The sequence below is a fragment of the Podarcis cretensis genome, assembly GCF_951804945.1.
Source record: "Podarcis cretensis genome assembly, chromosome: 3".
NCBI lineage: Eukaryota > Metazoa > Chordata > Lepidosauria > Squamata > Lacertidae > Podarcis > Podarcis cretensis.
In genome coordinates, this window is record NC_137172.1 from 52,655,862 (window position 1) to 52,673,354 (window position 17,493).

General features: G+C 40.6%; 1 protein-coding gene across 1 annotated transcript in view; it reads left to right on the forward strand.

The window, feature by feature from the left end:
• The window catches only part of LOC307213782 (cAMP and cAMP-inhibited cGMP 3',5'-cyclic phosphodiesterase 10A-like), a 117,402-nt gene that overhangs the window by 73,215 nt on the left and 26,694 nt on the right, over positions 1 to 17,493 (forward strand). Inside the window, exons 16-21 of the mRNA XM_079971964.1 lie at positions 1,723 to 1,873; positions 5,531 to 5,686; positions 7,179 to 7,351; positions 8,077 to 8,188; positions 9,951 to 10,031; positions 10,946 to 11,034. Coding sequence (XP_079828090.1) covers positions 1,723 to 1,873; positions 5,531 to 5,686; positions 7,179 to 7,351; positions 8,077 to 8,188; positions 9,951 to 10,031; positions 10,946 to 11,034 — 762 coding nt within the window. The remainder of the gene's footprint in view (positions 1 to 1,722; positions 1,874 to 5,530; positions 5,687 to 7,178; positions 7,352 to 8,076; positions 8,189 to 9,950; positions 10,032 to 10,945; positions 11,035 to 17,493) is intronic.

Sequence of the window (17,493 nt, forward strand, 5' to 3'; positions counted from 1 at the left end):
TGGTTGTTTCTTTAAATAGTGACTCGGCTTGCGATCACAAGCATGCCTTCTTGGAAGAAAGTACTGCTGACACCAGTGGGGCTTCTCAATAAACATGCATATGGTTGAGGTGTAAGCCATAGATAGTGGCACTGTTTTAATGCTCTTAAAGCAGATTTTCTCAGTTTTGAATTTTAAAATGTCTTAGTCAGATGTATTGTAACCATAGAGGCAAGGTAGTTCTCTTTCCTGCCTTGTAAGTCTGCCCCATTTTGCACATGCAGGCACAGAAATGCAGTCAGAAAGGAAGACAGGTTGAAAAAAGAAGATTCCAGTGTTTTGCTGTCAGCCTTGAGCCTTTATGTGGAATCTGATGTTTTGGAGGAAGGGTAATTAGAGCTTTTAGCCTAGACACCAACTTTGAACAGGTGGAGTGTGGGGGTGCAGGGGATATGTACATATGATTTGCACTATGAGCCAAACTGTTATAACTTAACTTGAATGTACAGGCGGCATTAGCAGTGGTGCTCTTGAACCACTAGAAGTGTGCTTTTCTCAAAATAAATAAATAAATAAATAAATAAATAAATGCAGTAGGCTGCTGAGAAATTACTTGCAGATTTTTTTTTAGCTCATGTTCCAGGGTCATAGTTGGAAGCTCTGTAGGACTCTGATGTGGACATGCAACTCTGCATGCGCAGAAGCTGTCCCACCTTCTGTGAGTTGAGAAGTGCATCCCAAGAACTCTGCAGGGAATAAGTGAAATCTTGCCCTTCTTTGTATGTGTGTCAGCTTCTACACGTGTGCTCTGGAGCTGCATTATTACATTGTAAACAATTTCTCTCGGAAGTGGAAATTTGTACTGCAATTCTGCACCCAGGGCAAAATGTTAACGAAACATTCACATATACACTTCCAGCGAGTAAGGGTGACAAAGTAAAGGGGTCAGGAGTGCTGCTTGAAGCCTGTGTCTTCCCTACCAGGATATGAGGCAGTAGTAGAAATGGACCTGTCACTGTAGAGGACCAGCAGCAGCAGCAGCAGAAAGCAGTGAGAACTGAGGAAGGAATGAGAGTATAATCAGTTTCTTTAGTGGTATTTCTGTACTAAGACACTGAAGGGAACCTACATTTGATATCCAAGCAGAGGTGCATCTGCTTTCCTCTTTTCAGCTTGGCCTCCATTTAGATGTGAACTCAACTTGTGTGTGGAATTGTAGGCTAGACTTTGTTTGACCAACATTCTTCATTCCCTGCAAAAGCCAATGGCATTGAATCTGCCATTGACCTTTTTTCTTTAACCAGAATGTTTTGAAGAGCTGGAAAACTTTCAGTGGCCTTCAGTTAGCTAACATATTATTACTTTATTTTTGGGGGGGGCGGGGTGGACGTGAAAATGTATTATTTCTCTGCAGTATACAGATTTATTTACTGTGGCTGTTAGGGCAGAGAGAAGAGAGGAACTTCTGAGCTTGCATGGCAAAGCATAACTTCTTGTTGAATAGATTTTTTCTTATATCATTATAAGCTCTGGTTTTGCATTTGCAATAGATTTTAAGTAAATAAGGCCAGTAATTTTGAGGAGAATTAAAATAAACTAGAATGCTTCTGCTAATTTTTGCAACATTATCAGTGGAGCATTACATAAAGTTTAGTGTAAAATCTCTTTTTATTCTGTTTGGTTAAAATAACTTACGCTTTTTTCTTTCACTTGCTTTATCTCACCATTCTATTTTTTTAAAAGTTTTGAACTAGAAAAACTATGTCGATTCACACTGTCTGTAAAGAAGAATTACCGCCGTGTGCCCTATCACAACTGGAAGCATGCAGTTACAGTTGCGCATTGCATGTATGCTGTTCTTAAGAATAACTACAGGCTTTTCACAGACGTAGAAGTAAGTTTAGATTTTTTCCAGTATCAACATTCATATCTCAGACACGATGTGTAATTTCATGTTTGGATCAGTGTAAAATTATATTCAGCATGGAAAGGGATTTTGAATTTAAGAATTTTTTTTCATTTATAGTGCAATACTATACACTATATCCCACTGAGTTCAATGTAACTAAGGGCCAGGCAAATGTGTATAGTATTGCAGCCTTAATCAACTGTACATCTGCATCTTGAATTCTGTATACAATTGCAAACAGAGCATGAAGGCAGGAGATGATGTGGTTCAGAAAAAGAACATTGCTGGTTTGAAATAAGGAATGTCTACACTATTTTAAAAAGCCCAGGACATTGGCCTCACTTAGATATAGCTAGGTATAATAGTGATACATAAAATCAGAAATAGTTTGAGAAAACCCAAAAGGGCACAGCAGGGTTAGCTAACCTGGTGCCTTCCTGATATTGCCAGACTGCAACTCCCATAATCCCTGATCATTACTAGCTAAGGCAGATCAGGAGGATGTTGCATTGGCTACCTCTGGGGTACAACTTTGGATAACAAAGGACATCTGGTTAACACACAGCCTTTGGACATCTCCATACAGATTGTACTATAGTAAGACTGCAACTTATGCACATTTAATTTGTGCGCATTCAGCTTTACACACAAGGCAAAAATTAAAAGGGGCAGAAAGGGGGCAGTTTCCCAGGGGAAATGATTTTGGCAATCCTACCCATCCTTGAACCCAATGGGTTTTGACTACACACGATTTTGGCTTTAACCACGATCCCTGGAATAGAACCCCCGTGTAAGTAGCGGGCTTACTGTACGCTGACCTTTATCTTAGAAAACTTTATTTTAGAACATAAAACTTCATTTTAGAACATGGTAATTAGACTCATTGTGAAAATGAATTAAAATAAGTAGTAGAAATCCTGGGAAGTTGCTAGTAACTAAGAAGGGCATAACCCTCTCTCTGGAATCGTCCCAAAATTAGAAGGTGGCCAGAAGGAACTTAAGTATTCTTCTGTGAAGGATAACATCACCCATTGGTGTCCAGAGGCTGGGCTTAGCTGTATTCCTATAATAGCTACGATCAGTGAGAGATCACCACCCAGTCCTCATTCTGCTTCTGCTGGGACAGCAGGGTTTTCTGTTCTAACCCCCATGCAGTACATGATGACCCTTAGCCTACTCTTTCTCTAGATTCTCTTTCCACCTCCTCTGTCTCCCTCCCACATCAGGAAGGACAGGGAAAGGTGGGGGAAGAGAGAGAGACAACTGTACAGTGGCAAGACCAGAAAGCATTTAAATGTAAAAATAGTAGGAATGGTGCAACCAGATATTCTGCCCATTGGAGTATGGAAAGGCTTACTGTTCTCATTTTGCGTATCCTGCTCCTATGAACAAGCTTCTGAACCCTGAGGCTCACACTTTGGTTGTGCCTGAGTCCAAAGGAGAGTCTGTCCCTTTCCAAGCAGTTTTCTTCCTCTCTCGTAGCAATTATCTAGTTAACAGTTCAGTTTTCAATTGATATCTTAGTTGGGTCCCGGTGGCTTGGGGACTCCTCCCAGTGGAGATGGGGAATTCAGCAAAGCCGGTCAGCCCTGTGCTGCATTTTTGTGGCGCCCCATACTATTATTTGTTTCCTCTGCATCACACAGTACTGACCACAGCCTGATACAATATATGCGGGTGCTCTGACCCACTAAATGTTTGTAAAATTCATGGCAGATATAGAAAGGTTCTCTTCTGTTGTTTTGGAAAAATAGCTGAATGTTGAAAAATCAATGCAAGTACTATTTAAGGCACTGTACAGAACGTAGCAGTGACACGCTCTCTGCCTAAAGGACTTATAATCTATTAAGGCGGATGTCAGGTGTCTGGAACAGAGTAGCTGAATATTTGCACACAGGTGACGTGCAGTTTGCTCTGGTAAACAGTACATACAGCATACATGAAAATGCCTCCTTTGTAGTTATTGTGTGATTTATTATCTATTTAGGAATATATAAAAACAAAAAAGAATCTTGTGGCACTTTAAAGATTAAAAATATATATTGTGGCATGGCCTTTTGTAGACTATAATCCACATATACAGATGCATGAAGCATTATTCAGTGTGGGGAGGCATATACACATAGGGGTAGGGCAGGGGTAGCTAACTTCTGCTCCGCGTCCCAGAAGGTGCTGAACTACAACTTCCGTCAGCCTCAGCTAATGGTCAGGGATGATGGGAGCTGTAGTTTGGTGACATCTGGAGGACAACAGGTTAGGCACCTTTGGCACTGAGAAAAGCAAACAAACCAGTGAGGTCAGAAGGAAATAAAATTCAATAAATATAAGCCATGGGAATTACACTGAATCTTAAATTTAGGTAAAATTATTACAGTGATCATTCACAAAGCACTATTGATAGTACACACTTCCTTACATAGGTAAAATAACATCTGTGGAAAAAACCTTCTCTCTTCAGGCCACATGTTAGAGCTGAACTTCTTTTCAAAGTTTTAAATCAGTGGTTTCCTCCTGGAATTTTGCTTTAGAGTTGCTTTGCTCAAGAATGGTTACTTACATTTGCAAAACATCAAGTTTGAAAGCAAGCAGAAAAACCTAACTAGCATTAAGGACTAATACTGAAGTCATTTTTGCCAGTGTATGATTTCCTAAATTTATTCATTGCACTTTGTACCATAGTGCCTTGCAGATTCATTAGGCAGGAAAGCTGATGAGATCCTAAACAGCTGCTGCCAGAAATTTGATAGTAAACAAATGTTCTGTCATGTATGAGCTCAACACGGGGCTGCTGTTTTCAGTGTCAGCCAGGTGTTTCTCATAATGCATTGACTTTCTGTTTCAAGCCCAATTTAGGATAAAACCCTAAATGGCTTGGACTGAAGAACGGTCTCCTCCCTCTTTTACCTGTCCATCTGTTACAGAAGCCCTGCACTGACAAGGGAAGCACACTTGGGACAGGCCTTTTTAGTGGTAGCTCCCTGGTAAAGTGGTAGCTTTCCTCTCTTCTGAGGAAAGTTCTGTGGTTTGAAGCAGGCAACCAAGACATATATTTATTCTGCTGAACTTTTAATGGCTTTTAAATAGCTATTCAATTTTAACCTGAAGATTGCCACTTGTCCAGTTTTAATTTTAATTTTAATTTATTTGAATTAATTGTGGGATGTATCTTAATTTACTGATCGCTTGTTTTTATGCATTGTCTTACTGGTATGATGTTAGCCGCTCTGAGCCCAGCCTTGGCCGGGGAGAGCGAGATATAAATTATTATTATTATTATTATTATTATTATATTATTATTATTATTATTATTATTATTATTATTATTATTATTAATGCATTAAATAGTTATTCCATTTTTGTATGCTTGCTTTAAAGCAGCGATAAAACCATAGCATAAAAATGGAATTAATTGCATCTAATTTTTAGTATATTAAGTTATATGTTTTGCGGTTGCAAACCACCTTGAGGGTCCTTTGAGGGCCAAAGGGTGGGATATAAATATTTTTAAAAATATAAATAAGGCTTGAGGGTGTTTTATCTGTTAATGGAATTGTTGGAATGTTTGGAGGGAATAGAGTGACATCTAGTGGTACAAAATTAATCGGAACACTGATTACATATTCTGTCTGCTTACTTATCTAGCGAAGAGGACTTATGGTTGCATGTTTATGTCATGACCTGGATCACAGGGGCTATAGCAACAGCTATCTTCAGAAGTTTGATCACCCATTGGCAGCTCTTTATTCTACTTCAACAATGGAGCAGCACCATTTTTCACAGACAGTCTCAATATTGCAGGTAAATTGCATTCCCAGTATGTTCTCTTTTTGAGCAAAAGGTAAAGAATAGCTCCACGCATAGCTCAGGCAGGAGATTTCATAACAGCAGACCTCAAATGTTGTTTCATCAGCAGTCATCCTTAGGCTAAAACATGGGTAGGCAAACTAAGGCCAGGGGGCCGGATGTGGCCCAATTGCCTTCTAAATCCGGCCCATGGGCGGTCCGGGACTCAGCGTGTATTTACGTGAGTAGAATGTGTGCTTTTATTTAAAATGCATCTCTGGGTTATTTGTGGGGCATAGGAATTTGTTCATTTCCCCCCTTCAATAGTCCGGCCCCCCACAAGGTCTGAGGGACAGTGGACCGGCCCCCTGCTGAAAAAGTTTGCTGACTCCTGACTAAGCCCTAGGCAGGAGTTTCAGCTCGATCTCAGTAGCCTTTTGTGATAGGAGCCATTTCATCTAAATGGGCCCAGCCTACTTGAACAAGACTGGCTGCAAGCTCTGCACTTTTCTACAGGTTTGCAAAGAGTTCTTTGGAAATACAATCTTTCCACTACAATTTTTATATTTTCCCTTTATTTCATGGTTTATTGTAGAATATTTATTTATGCTTTATACCTATCAGTCCTCTTGTGATGAGGCCCTACATGCTACATTAAATAACTGTATAATTAATATTTGTGAAACAATGCTTGAAACCAAAAAGGAAACATAATTAGATTTAAGGAGAAATATTGGCATTCATTGTGTTTATTTATGATTTCTTAAATTTGCATTGTAGTTCTAAACAGTGTTTCAAATCATACTTTCAACTTGGAAAAGGTGTGGTTTGCACATAAGGCTCAGCCAAACGATATATTAGCATGAACAATCAAGTACAGTATGTCAGTACAAAGAGTGGAAATCACAGTCTTTTTGCTCCTCTCTGGTCCAGCCATGCTACCTGGAAGTGAGCCATGATTTGACTTAGTGTTATATGTGTGTCCAGGCTTGTAGTTTGTCTTGCTCCAAACAAGCCACAAGCTCTAGCCAAGGCTTGTTCTCAGCTTACCACTTATTTTGGGGAGACAAACCATGTCTTAGCTCTGGGTAGCACAGATGTAGTAGAACTAGGGAGGAGCAAAGTGGCCCTGATTTTCATTATGTGCACCTGACCTCTTGCTCACTTACATTTAGCCATAGTTTGGCTTAGCATTACATGTAAACTAGGTTGGTTTCTCTTGGTTTCTCTTCCACAAGATGGTTTTTGAAAAGTTAGTGTGCCTAAGCAAGCTTTGAAATGCTGTATCTGACTTCATAATGCTTAGATTGTTAGTAATACTTTAAGCATGATGAGGTTTGGATCCAGTCCAGTACCTTTTGCAGATATTGTCAGAATCTTGTGTTACATACAGCAGTGCTGTATGTTTGAATGTGAATCGAGTTTAAAAGACAGTTCTAAAACAATGGTTTAAAATAGTTCATAATAATATATTAGCTTGTTCATTTTAAAAATTCTGTTTTCATAGCTGGAAGGCCACAATATCTTCTCTAACTTGAGCTCTAGTGAGTATGAGCAGGTGCTGGAAATAATCCGCAAAGCCATCATTGCTACAGACCTTGCTCTGTACTTTGGAAACAGGAAACATTTGGAAGAGTTGCACCAGTCAAGATCACTAAATCTTAAAAATCAAGCACATAGGTAATGAGCAAATGAATATTTATAATTCACTGTTAAGTCATGTTGTTTTAGCAGTGTCCATAGTTTTAATTTGCTTTAAATGTTTGGTTTACTGTGTATTGATGTCCATATAAATCTTCAAAAATAAAGGAATCATTAGAAGAGTCAAACTGTTAGCATATGTTGTGCAGTGCCTTTAAGCATGAAATCTTATATGAACTTGTTTATAGAAGTATAGTTGCAGAAACAAAATCTTAGCTACTCTCTGATATGCCTTACACAGACAAATAGATAATCAAAACTTGAATGCGTAACTCTGTGAAAGGTTACAGCAGGGTTTGGGAACCTGTGTATTTCTACATGTTTCTGGACTACAACTCCCATCATTTTGACCAGGCATAGGCAAACTTGGCCCTCCAGATGTTTTGGGACTACAACTCCCATCATCCCTAGCAAACAGGACCGGTGGTCAGGGATGATGGGAATTGTAGTCCCAAAACATCTGGAGGGCCGAGTTTGCATATGCCTGATTTTGACCATTAGCCAGACTGGCTGAGGCTGCTGGGATTTAGAGTCCTGCAACATCTGAATATTAATCAGATTAATATTAATCTGAACATCAAACTTAAGTTATTTCCGTAGCAATCTTAACTGCTGCTACATAAATATAAGAATATATTTTTAAACAAAATAGCAAATGTTACCTCTTTAAACTGCACAATAACTTTCCAGTTGTTATATTCTAGGGATCGTGTGATTGGGCTGATGATGACAGCTTGTGACTTATGTTCTGTGACAAAATTGTGGCATGTTACCAGAACGACAGCCAGCGATATATATGCAGAATTTTGGGCAGAGGTACGTGCATTTTATTGTTTATATGTTGGCATATGCACCGGTAGGCATGTGCATCATTAAACCTAATTTTATTGGAGGCATCAAGTACTTCTGTTTCACAGAGCAATTCTGCCAAGTTGTGGAAGGGAGGAGTTGGAGTGGACAAGCCACGGAATCCAAAGCATTGCCGGGCTCACACTGGGGGTTTTATTCCCTCCTCCACCCTTTTCCCAGCTTAAAAAAAATGCAGTGGATTATTATTTATTTAGAAAAAATATTTATAAACCCACTTTAATAATATATTTTTTAAAAAACAACAACCCCAAAGAGAAGTGCATTAAACAATATAAAACAATTATCATTAAAAGCATCAAAATTTATAGAAAAATACATGGGGCTAAGATTGTATATCCTGATGGACTTCCTTGAACAGAAAGGTTCTTAGCAGGGGTATGGAACAGTACTGTTATAGGCAGGGAGCAGCAAAGCACAGGAGCTCTCACTCTGAAATACTTATTACATATGTGGTGCAAGTTCCATAGAGTGGAGTGTTTGAAGAGACACATAGGAAGCAAAGCAACCTTATGGCTTTTTATATTATATAGTAAAACTTTGAATCTGGCTTACTAGTGAATCAGCAATCAGTGTAGATCTTTGAGTAAAGGTATAATGCTGACTTAATCCCACTCCTGTCAGTAATCATGCTGCAGCATTCTGCACTAACTGCAGCTTCCAAACCAACAGCAAGGGAAGCTCCCCACAGAGTTTATTTCAGTAATCCAGTCTTGAAGTTACCACTCCCTGGACTACTGTGGTCAAATTACCTTGGTCTAGAGACAGCCTCAGCTGTTGCACCAGCTGAAGCTGAGGAAAGGTATTTCTTGCTACAGAGGTCACCTGGGCCTTTAGTGAGAAAACTAAATCCAAGGGAACACCCAGACCGCTGTTCTTTTTGGCCTCACCCACACACAGCTGTTTGGAAAGAATTAAAGCAGCTGTTTTAAGCCTAGTTCTTGCAAACAAAGAGCCTGTATGTACCACTGCAGATTGCAGGTGGAGGCACACGTTTGAATGCTTCTCCTCACAGAAAAGCTTCCTACATACACAATACTCGCAGCTCAGGGACAAGATGAGACTAGTACCTTCCTCACTGAGATCTAGAGTTTGTAGAAAATGGAAGATGACTCATCCATATCAGCCACCACTGGCAATTTGTGAGAATCTGTGAGAACTATGTCTTTGCATTAGGACATGGACATTTTTCTTCCTGTTTGCTTTTTGTGGGACATGGGAGTTGCAGAGACTCTGTTTCTCACACATAAATCCCCTCCCCCACCACCCCAGTGCTGTCAAGGTACATTTGAGCCCATCTATCAGGTTCAACACATTCATGAAGGAAAGGACTGTCAGCAGATATTGGCCACAGTAGCTGTTTGATATTGGAAACGTCAAATTTAGAGTCAATATGGCCCTGAATAAAAACTCCAGGGTGCGACTGGACTGGGTGGTGGGCGGGATGACAACATAGGAGGGGCTATTGCTTTCTTGCCTTGCTTGTGGGCTTTCTGGAGATAACCTAACTGGCTGGACTAGATTTCCCCTTGGTCTGAGCCAGCTGGGATTTTCTGTGCTGAAAAATCATTTCCTTCAGTTGTTTTTCTTAATCCCAAACCACTGATATTAATATATTGAGTTCTAAATACCTGTTTGTATATACATGAGAAACATTTTTGGACCAAATAACCTGGAATAACCTATTCTTTGGTCTTGCACTTTATTTTAGGGTGATGAAATGAAGAAGTTAGGTATTCAACCTATTCCTATGATGGACAGAGACAAGAAAGATGAAATTCCTCAGGGCCAAGTAGGTGTAAAAATGTTTGATCTCTCAAAAAGCTGCTTCTGGGGCTTGAGGGATCCTCTGGCATGGTGTGGAATGAGGAAATCGGAGAATCTGGCAATGTTAGAGCGAAGCCAACAAAACTAGAAGGGGCTGCCAAAGCTTATTGTAATAAGCAGGTACTTAAAGATGGCTGGAATTCTATGGAAGTCTGGTCATTAGTTCGTGGGTGAGTCATCTCCCCTCTCCCCCAAAACCCAGAACAAAAAACCCAAGGAAATTACTTACTTGCTTATCTTCTGTTGACTTTGTGACAAACCCTAGTAGGAAATATAAAGCTGGTTTTAAGCTGGAAGCTGGAAATACTGAAAAAAATAGGTCTGGTGCCAACCTATGAGAATAGGGAAGGGTCGGCCAAACTGAGGGCTCCTCTTTTGCATTCAGAAGGTCACTGATTCAGTCCCCAGCCTCTTTTGTTAAAATTATCTCAGGTAAGAGTGCTAGGAATGACCTCTCTGTATCCAAAAGCCTAGAGAAATCACTGTCAGTAAGAGTAGAAAATACTGGGTCAGATGGACAGAGTCAATACATGGACAGGTAACCATATACAAGGCTAAAAGAGTGTTAGAACACTGGACATTCTCTTTTAAGGTTCAGATTTTTGAATCACTACCATAACTTTCAGTTCAGGCTTCAGAAGTTGTACAACTGCTGTACTTACTTGAGCTCTGTTTTTCTACTAATCTTAGTAGCAAGCTTGTTAACATACCCATGAGTAGTTACTCTAGGGGTCCCCCCCCATTTATAAGACTGGTATTGCTAATAACAAATATCCAGACAATTTTCCTGCCAAGTAAATTTGTTACAACACCTTTCCAATTTGCTTAATACAGCTTATGTTGATTTTTATTCTGTTCTATTTGATTTTTTTTTTCCAGATTGGGTTCTTCAATGCTGTAGCCTTGCCCTGCTATAACACCCTCTCACAGATCCTCCCTTCCACACTGCCACTACTTCGAGCTTGCAAGTAAGCTATAAAAGTTTGCACAGAATCCTTTTTCCAGCTGCAGACCACTGCACATGCTATCTAGATATTCTTTCTGAAGTATAAAAGTTGACTGGGGGAGAGGTAGCCAGTCCTCCCTGGTGTTAACTAGATACTGTCTAGAACTGAGTAATTGTAGTGCATGTGCAGATCCTTGACTTAATGCAGAAGCAGCTCAGTAGATGAGATGGGCCCTCAACACAAGCTTCCTGGCAGGTACGTCACAGCTGCTTACTGGGAGGGAGAGGTGCAGTCGTGGGGAAGTCAGTGTGGGTGCTTCTGCAGGAATACCAGATTGGCTCTGCCAGTTTGCCTGCACAACACTGACCTTCCCTCTACCTTACCCTCCCTTTTCCCTCCTGAGAAGTTAGTGTTGCTGTTCTGCCCCACCACGGAAACCACTTCTGACTTTATTAATGCTTTGTCCTATGCCTCGTGGTGGTTTTATCCTTCAAACCCAAATAGACAAGCTATAGGCATATTAAGAATGATTTGCTACTTAAAGGGAATATGGAATCGATGGAGGCACAAGAGAACTGGCCAGCAGTATCAACCATCGTGTTTTATTTACCGTATTTTTCGCCCCATAGGACGCACCTTTCCCCCTCCAAAAATGAAGGGGAAATGTGTGTGCGTCCTATGGGGTGAATGCAGGCTTTCGCTGAAGCCTGGAGAGTGAGAGGGGTCGGTGCGCACCGATGCCTCTAGCTCTCCAGGCTTCAGGAAGCTATCCGCAACCCTTGCGAGCCTGGCGGGAGTTCCTGCGGGCTCACAAGGCTTGCAGGCAGCAGCCTGCCGCCCGAAGCACGGGGAGCCCTCCGGAGGGCGCCCCGTGCTTCGGGCAGGTGTGCGCAAGGCTTGGGGCTGCAGCCGCAGCTGGGGGGGGAAATAATTTTTTTTGTTCATTTCCCCCCCCAAAAAACAAGGTGCATCCTATGGGCCGATGCGCCCTATAGGACGAAAAATACGGTACAAGTTTACTTGTACACCACTCTTTGGGCAAATAGTTTATAAATCTTCTAAATAAACAAACATAGAAGCCATCAAATGTGGCGAGCATATCCATGTTTTAAGCAGAAAAGTAAGCATGGAGGTTTTCTTGTGTGTCCCACCAGCATCTAAAGATGGAACTAGGGAGATGGCCTGATCTGCTTAGGTTTAGTCTCCGGAACACACTGCCTAGGGCAAGAGGCTCCCTTGCCCCCTCCCTGATGGTCTTGTGTGAGTGTTAAGACCTTTTAGTTTTAGAAAGCTTTTGGGCTATAACAAGTCATTGTGACCCTCTTGGATTTAGATTTTGAAGTTGTTTGTGGAAAATTCCCTTTTTACTTTTTGCTGGTCTGTTTTAATTGATTTTTAAAAAATAATGTTTTAGTGATTTGTGCTTCTGCATTGATATCCTTTTTGCTGTATTGTTTCATTGGTTTTGGATGTGGTTAGCTGCCTCAGACATGTTATGGAAAGGTGGAGTAAAAAAACAGCTTAATCAAAAAATAAATATTGCCATCACTGCCATCTCAGCCCAGCCGTTACTCAGTTAATGTCAAACTTTTGCATATGTTTGGTAGGTGTACTGATTACATGTCTTAAGTTAAATGCCTTCACCAGACAAGTCACACTTCTCAGCCTAACTTGCCTTTCAAAAATAAAGAGGATTTGGAGATGTTCCATAGTTGACTTTTTGTTCTTTTTTTCTTGCATTTCCCTGTAACTTCTTTATTTGTGTGTGTGTTTGGATTATACAGTTCATTAAATTATAATAATATAATTGTACTTGGGGCTGTAAGCCCTGCTTACTCCTTTCACCAACCCTGCCTACCTGCCAAGGTCTTTGCCAATTCCCCTCACTCACACTTGGCCAGCCCCCTCCCTTCACACACACACACACACACACACACACACACTTACAGCTCACTCCAATCCTGCCCTCTTTTAAAGGAGGAAGCCGCTTCAGAGGGTGATTTTCCAAAGAGCCTCCCCTTTCTCATAATAATAATAATAATAATAATAATAATAATAATAATAATAATAATTTATTATTTGTACCCCGCCCATCTGGCTGGGTTTCCCCAGCCACTTTCTCTTAAACCTCGCTGCAGCTGCATTTAACGGAGGGGCATAGGTGTCTCACAGAACAGTTTGCCAACATACACCTCATGACCCTCTGATCTATCCTGGTGTAGTACCGAGCACCCAGGTCAGGCCACCCACCTCATCCATCTAAGTTTTGGTAATATATATGTCAGGTCAGCCTCTTCATTCATGAACAAGTTGTGGATGTGCATGATCTTATTGTGCATTGATCTGGCATTCAGTAGCAGCAGCACCAAACCAGAGGACTCAACGCATAAGCTGCCAGTAACTTCTAGAAGAGTGGCAGGGCTGAAATGCTTCCACCCCAGCAGGAAGAATATGCTAATTTCACTATGACAGGCAGCGGCAGTTTAAGGCGTGTGCAATATGTGCATGACCATGCATATGTGCATCACACCAAAGACAGAAGTGACACGAAAACATAACAAAAAGAGGCAGGGCAAGGGCGGAACAGGGTGTTTGCAGGCTTTTTCAATTGTGCTTCAAATGTGCATGATTTCACTTAAACGTGCCTCCCTAAACTAGCAACCTAAAGGTAAATACCCTTTAGTGACAACACCACCACATGTGCCAGAGTTGCTGTTACAGTGATTCATGCTCTGAGTCATGTTCCAGCTATATGCACTCAGCCAGCAATCAAGCAGTATCACTCAGTGCAATCAGGAAAAACACTCACTTTTCCGCAGGCAGATATCCAACACGATAGACAAACTGATAGCTAAATTCCAACTTGATTCCCCAGTTAAATTGCAGTTTGATTTCCCAGCATGTGATAGCTTACTCATTAATTTGATTAGCAGGACTCTCTGTACGTGGTGTCGGGGTAAAAACATATTTAAGAGAGATGGAAAATAAAACATTTAAATTAATTATTCTTGGAAAATAAGGTGAGTGAAAGGCAATGATGGGTTCTGTTCAGTCTTAGGGACTTCACTCTGGATTTGTGTAGTGTTTGCTCTTTAGCCTTTTCTTCTCCTGAAAGTATCCCCCAAAGCAGTGTAGGTTTAAGATCAGAGTTTTCCTTCTCCTAGATGGGCTACCTTCCTACGTTGCTGAGTCCTATCTACCCCTCATTTCCCTCTAGAGCACTGCCTTCTTAACTACTGGACCCACTATTGGTCTCATCCGTTCAATCAGCCAGAGCCTGCCTTTGCATGCAGGGGAAGTCCCTAACTCACGGATGATTTGAGACCCATCGGCCACCCTTACCTGGTTTAGTTGGCCAGTTGAAGCCATTACTGGGGTGTGGCCACTGTTGCATGCTGATGGCTTCTAGAAGCCACAAGTGAGAGCTGAGTGTTGGGTGGGGAGCAAAGGTGGACAAACTACCCCAGAAGGAGCACAACATGTTCCCCACCAGAGGTACTACCCCTCCCCTAACACCCCATATACCCAGGTATTAGTAACCTAATTAGTACTTAGAATGAGACAGAAACCCATTCAGGCCAAAGGTGACAGATTTGAACTTCTCAGTTAATTGTAACTGAGTGGTTTCATTCCAGAGTCTCCTTCTGAAGTTTGAAAAAAAAATCAAAGGGCCTACTAGAGATCAAGCCCTATAAAATATTATTGTTGCTGACTTTTGTATACCATAGATATCTTATTTTGGAAATAAAGTAATTTTATATTGAATGTTGGCTCTTTTTGCCTCTCCAGGGAAAATCTTAAACAATGGGAAAAAGTGATACGAGGAGAAGAAGCGTATGGATGGATACCAGCACAGACAAATAACCCTTCGACAGATGTGCTACCTGTGGAAATTACAGACTGATTCACATTTTAAAATTTCTTTCAGACTCCCATCACCTTTTAAGGCTTTTAAAAGGATAAATACTGCAAATTCTAACTGGGAAGACTTGTGCACCTTTCTTTTCTTTGCTGATCCAGTGTGTACAGAGAGACTGACGGACAACTCAACTATTGCAGAATCAGCTATCAAAGCAAATGTTTGGCTTGTAAATATAAGACTGCCTTTTTCTCATGGGCTACTTTGCTGAGGCCTTAATTTAAAATTGTTGGGCAAGGGGAAGGCAAATCTTGGGTGTTGCTTTTGCATTTTGTCTTTGTAGCAGAGATTTTCAGTGGTACTTACAACACTATACTGTGGCTGGCTTTAATGCCAGTTTCACTTGGGGAGTTCTTGGCTATACATAGGACATTTCCACATTGTTATTGTAAATGTTTATGTTTGATCTCTGTGCAATCAGCTCAGATGCTACCAGAAAATATCTGGGACTAAAACTATTTTTGAGTTTACAGTACTTGAATTAATCTTGCTGCAAATGTGTGTGGGGGAGGAGGAATTTAACATCCAGATAGAAGACTCCAGAAATTATTCTGTTTACATCACTGCTCTACTGCAAACATGTTAAACATTTGAAAGGTATAACCAGTGCTATTTTTCTAGAAAAAGAGGTGCCAGAGCTTACCATGGACACCTCCCATGTTCTCTTATGATGGCAGTGGTGCCCACTTGAGAGGTGCTGGAACTGGGTTCCTGTGCATTCCCTGAAAAAAAGCCCTGGGTATGACCTATGGTTCTTCAAAGTGATCTCTCAGCTACAATATGTGCCCATTTTTACACTGGAAATAATAGAATATGTGGCCCTGATAAGTAGAGATGTAGTTGTCCTGTAAGGTACCAAGAGGCCTTCCTGTCAACGTTAGTAAGAGTAATGGGCTTAAATTTCAAATTTGGCAACAGAAATCTGCCAGGTATTTAAATTTATATTTTAGCAAGTATTTGAGGCAAGTCTCCAAATCCCAACTAATCCACAAAAACAGGACCTTCCAGACAAATGTCGTATTTATCAGAAGTTTTAATGGTACCATCACTGTAAATGAAACTAGGTTTTGCATTGCTCACTAGTACTGTGTGCATTCTGTTCTGCCCTTCCATTTGAATTCCCAAACAACTGAGAGCTTTTAAAAAACAAAAACAAAAAAACCACCTTCCTTAGTATTGTAAGCAGGTTGCCTTCTTAACCAGAGAGTGATTTGGAAACCATTGCACTTGAATACTGTGAATGAAGGTCTGTAGTAACTTGGGCTCCTATTCTGCAAATAATTACATTATGTGAAGTCAGTGTATACTTCTTTGCAGAATTGAGTTTCAGACCTAGTGCAAACATTTTAACCTTAATAGACATGTAGGATGTATAAATAAGCCATTGATTTTAATCCTCACTCCTCTGACCTCAGCAAGTTCTGTTGTTAACTTGAATGAATTTTGAGCTAGTATATCCTTTTCTTTTCCCTTTATCTTACACTGTTCTCTCAAATCTCCCAGGTGTGTAAAGTCTATGAGTGGTGAGGGAGCAAGATTGCACTTTCCTATGGGCTGGCTGCCATTTATGTACTGTATGTAACGTTTAAATGACTGTACATAAAATGTCCACCACGTATAGGCCTGATCTGCACAAATCACATGCTGTGTGTGATGTGTGTGTGGTGCGTGTGTGACTGTGGAATGGCCATGTCCATGTTGGCCTGCTTACTTTTGTGGCCATGTGCACTACTGCAATGCAACCCTTGTAGGCATGGCCAACAGGAAATGCAGCTCTCAAGAGTCACCGCCCCTGATTTAAGACATGCATGTGAAGAAGCTGTAGGGGACACTTTACTAGTGCTTTTTCTATTGCTGCTTAGATGTATCCTCAACAGTGTGACAATGAAATGAAAGGTACTGTGAGAATATCTTTATGCAGGTTGATATTTGTGAGATGGTCTAATAACCCTTAAAAGAACTGGTGTGCCAAGTTCATTACTTGACAATAGAATCACATGCTATAATTCTTGAAGTACTTTTTTGTTGCTGCTGTTGCTGCTGCAAAACTTTAAATATAGCACAATCATTAAGAGTGAACCCTTGCCATTATGGAGGACTGTTAGAAGCAGACTTTCATTCTCGCTAATGCCCTGTGCAGAATAAACTACTCTTTTTAGAGTTCACATACATAGATCCTATGGTAGATTTGAGGCAATGTTGCTTTAGCATAATATCTGTTAGTTTTTATCTGACTAATAGACAGTGCTGACTTTTTCATTGTTGTTCAACATTTTGTACAGACTGTACTGTCAGTACATTGTTCACAATGCTGCATTAGCCCAAAAATATTTATCTTTTTACCCCCAATCAAATGGGTCTCCAAAAAGATTTGCTTTAATAGCAAATACTGTTACAAGTTTGTATGTAAATGTGCAATATCTGGCCAGAAATATAATTGCATAAATATGATTGAGCCTTTGTCTTACACAAAACATTTAGATTTAAATCTGTGCTTTTGGCAGATCTATTTAAAGACCCAGTTTGTTGAATGGATCCAGTTGACTTCACTGCCCTAAGGG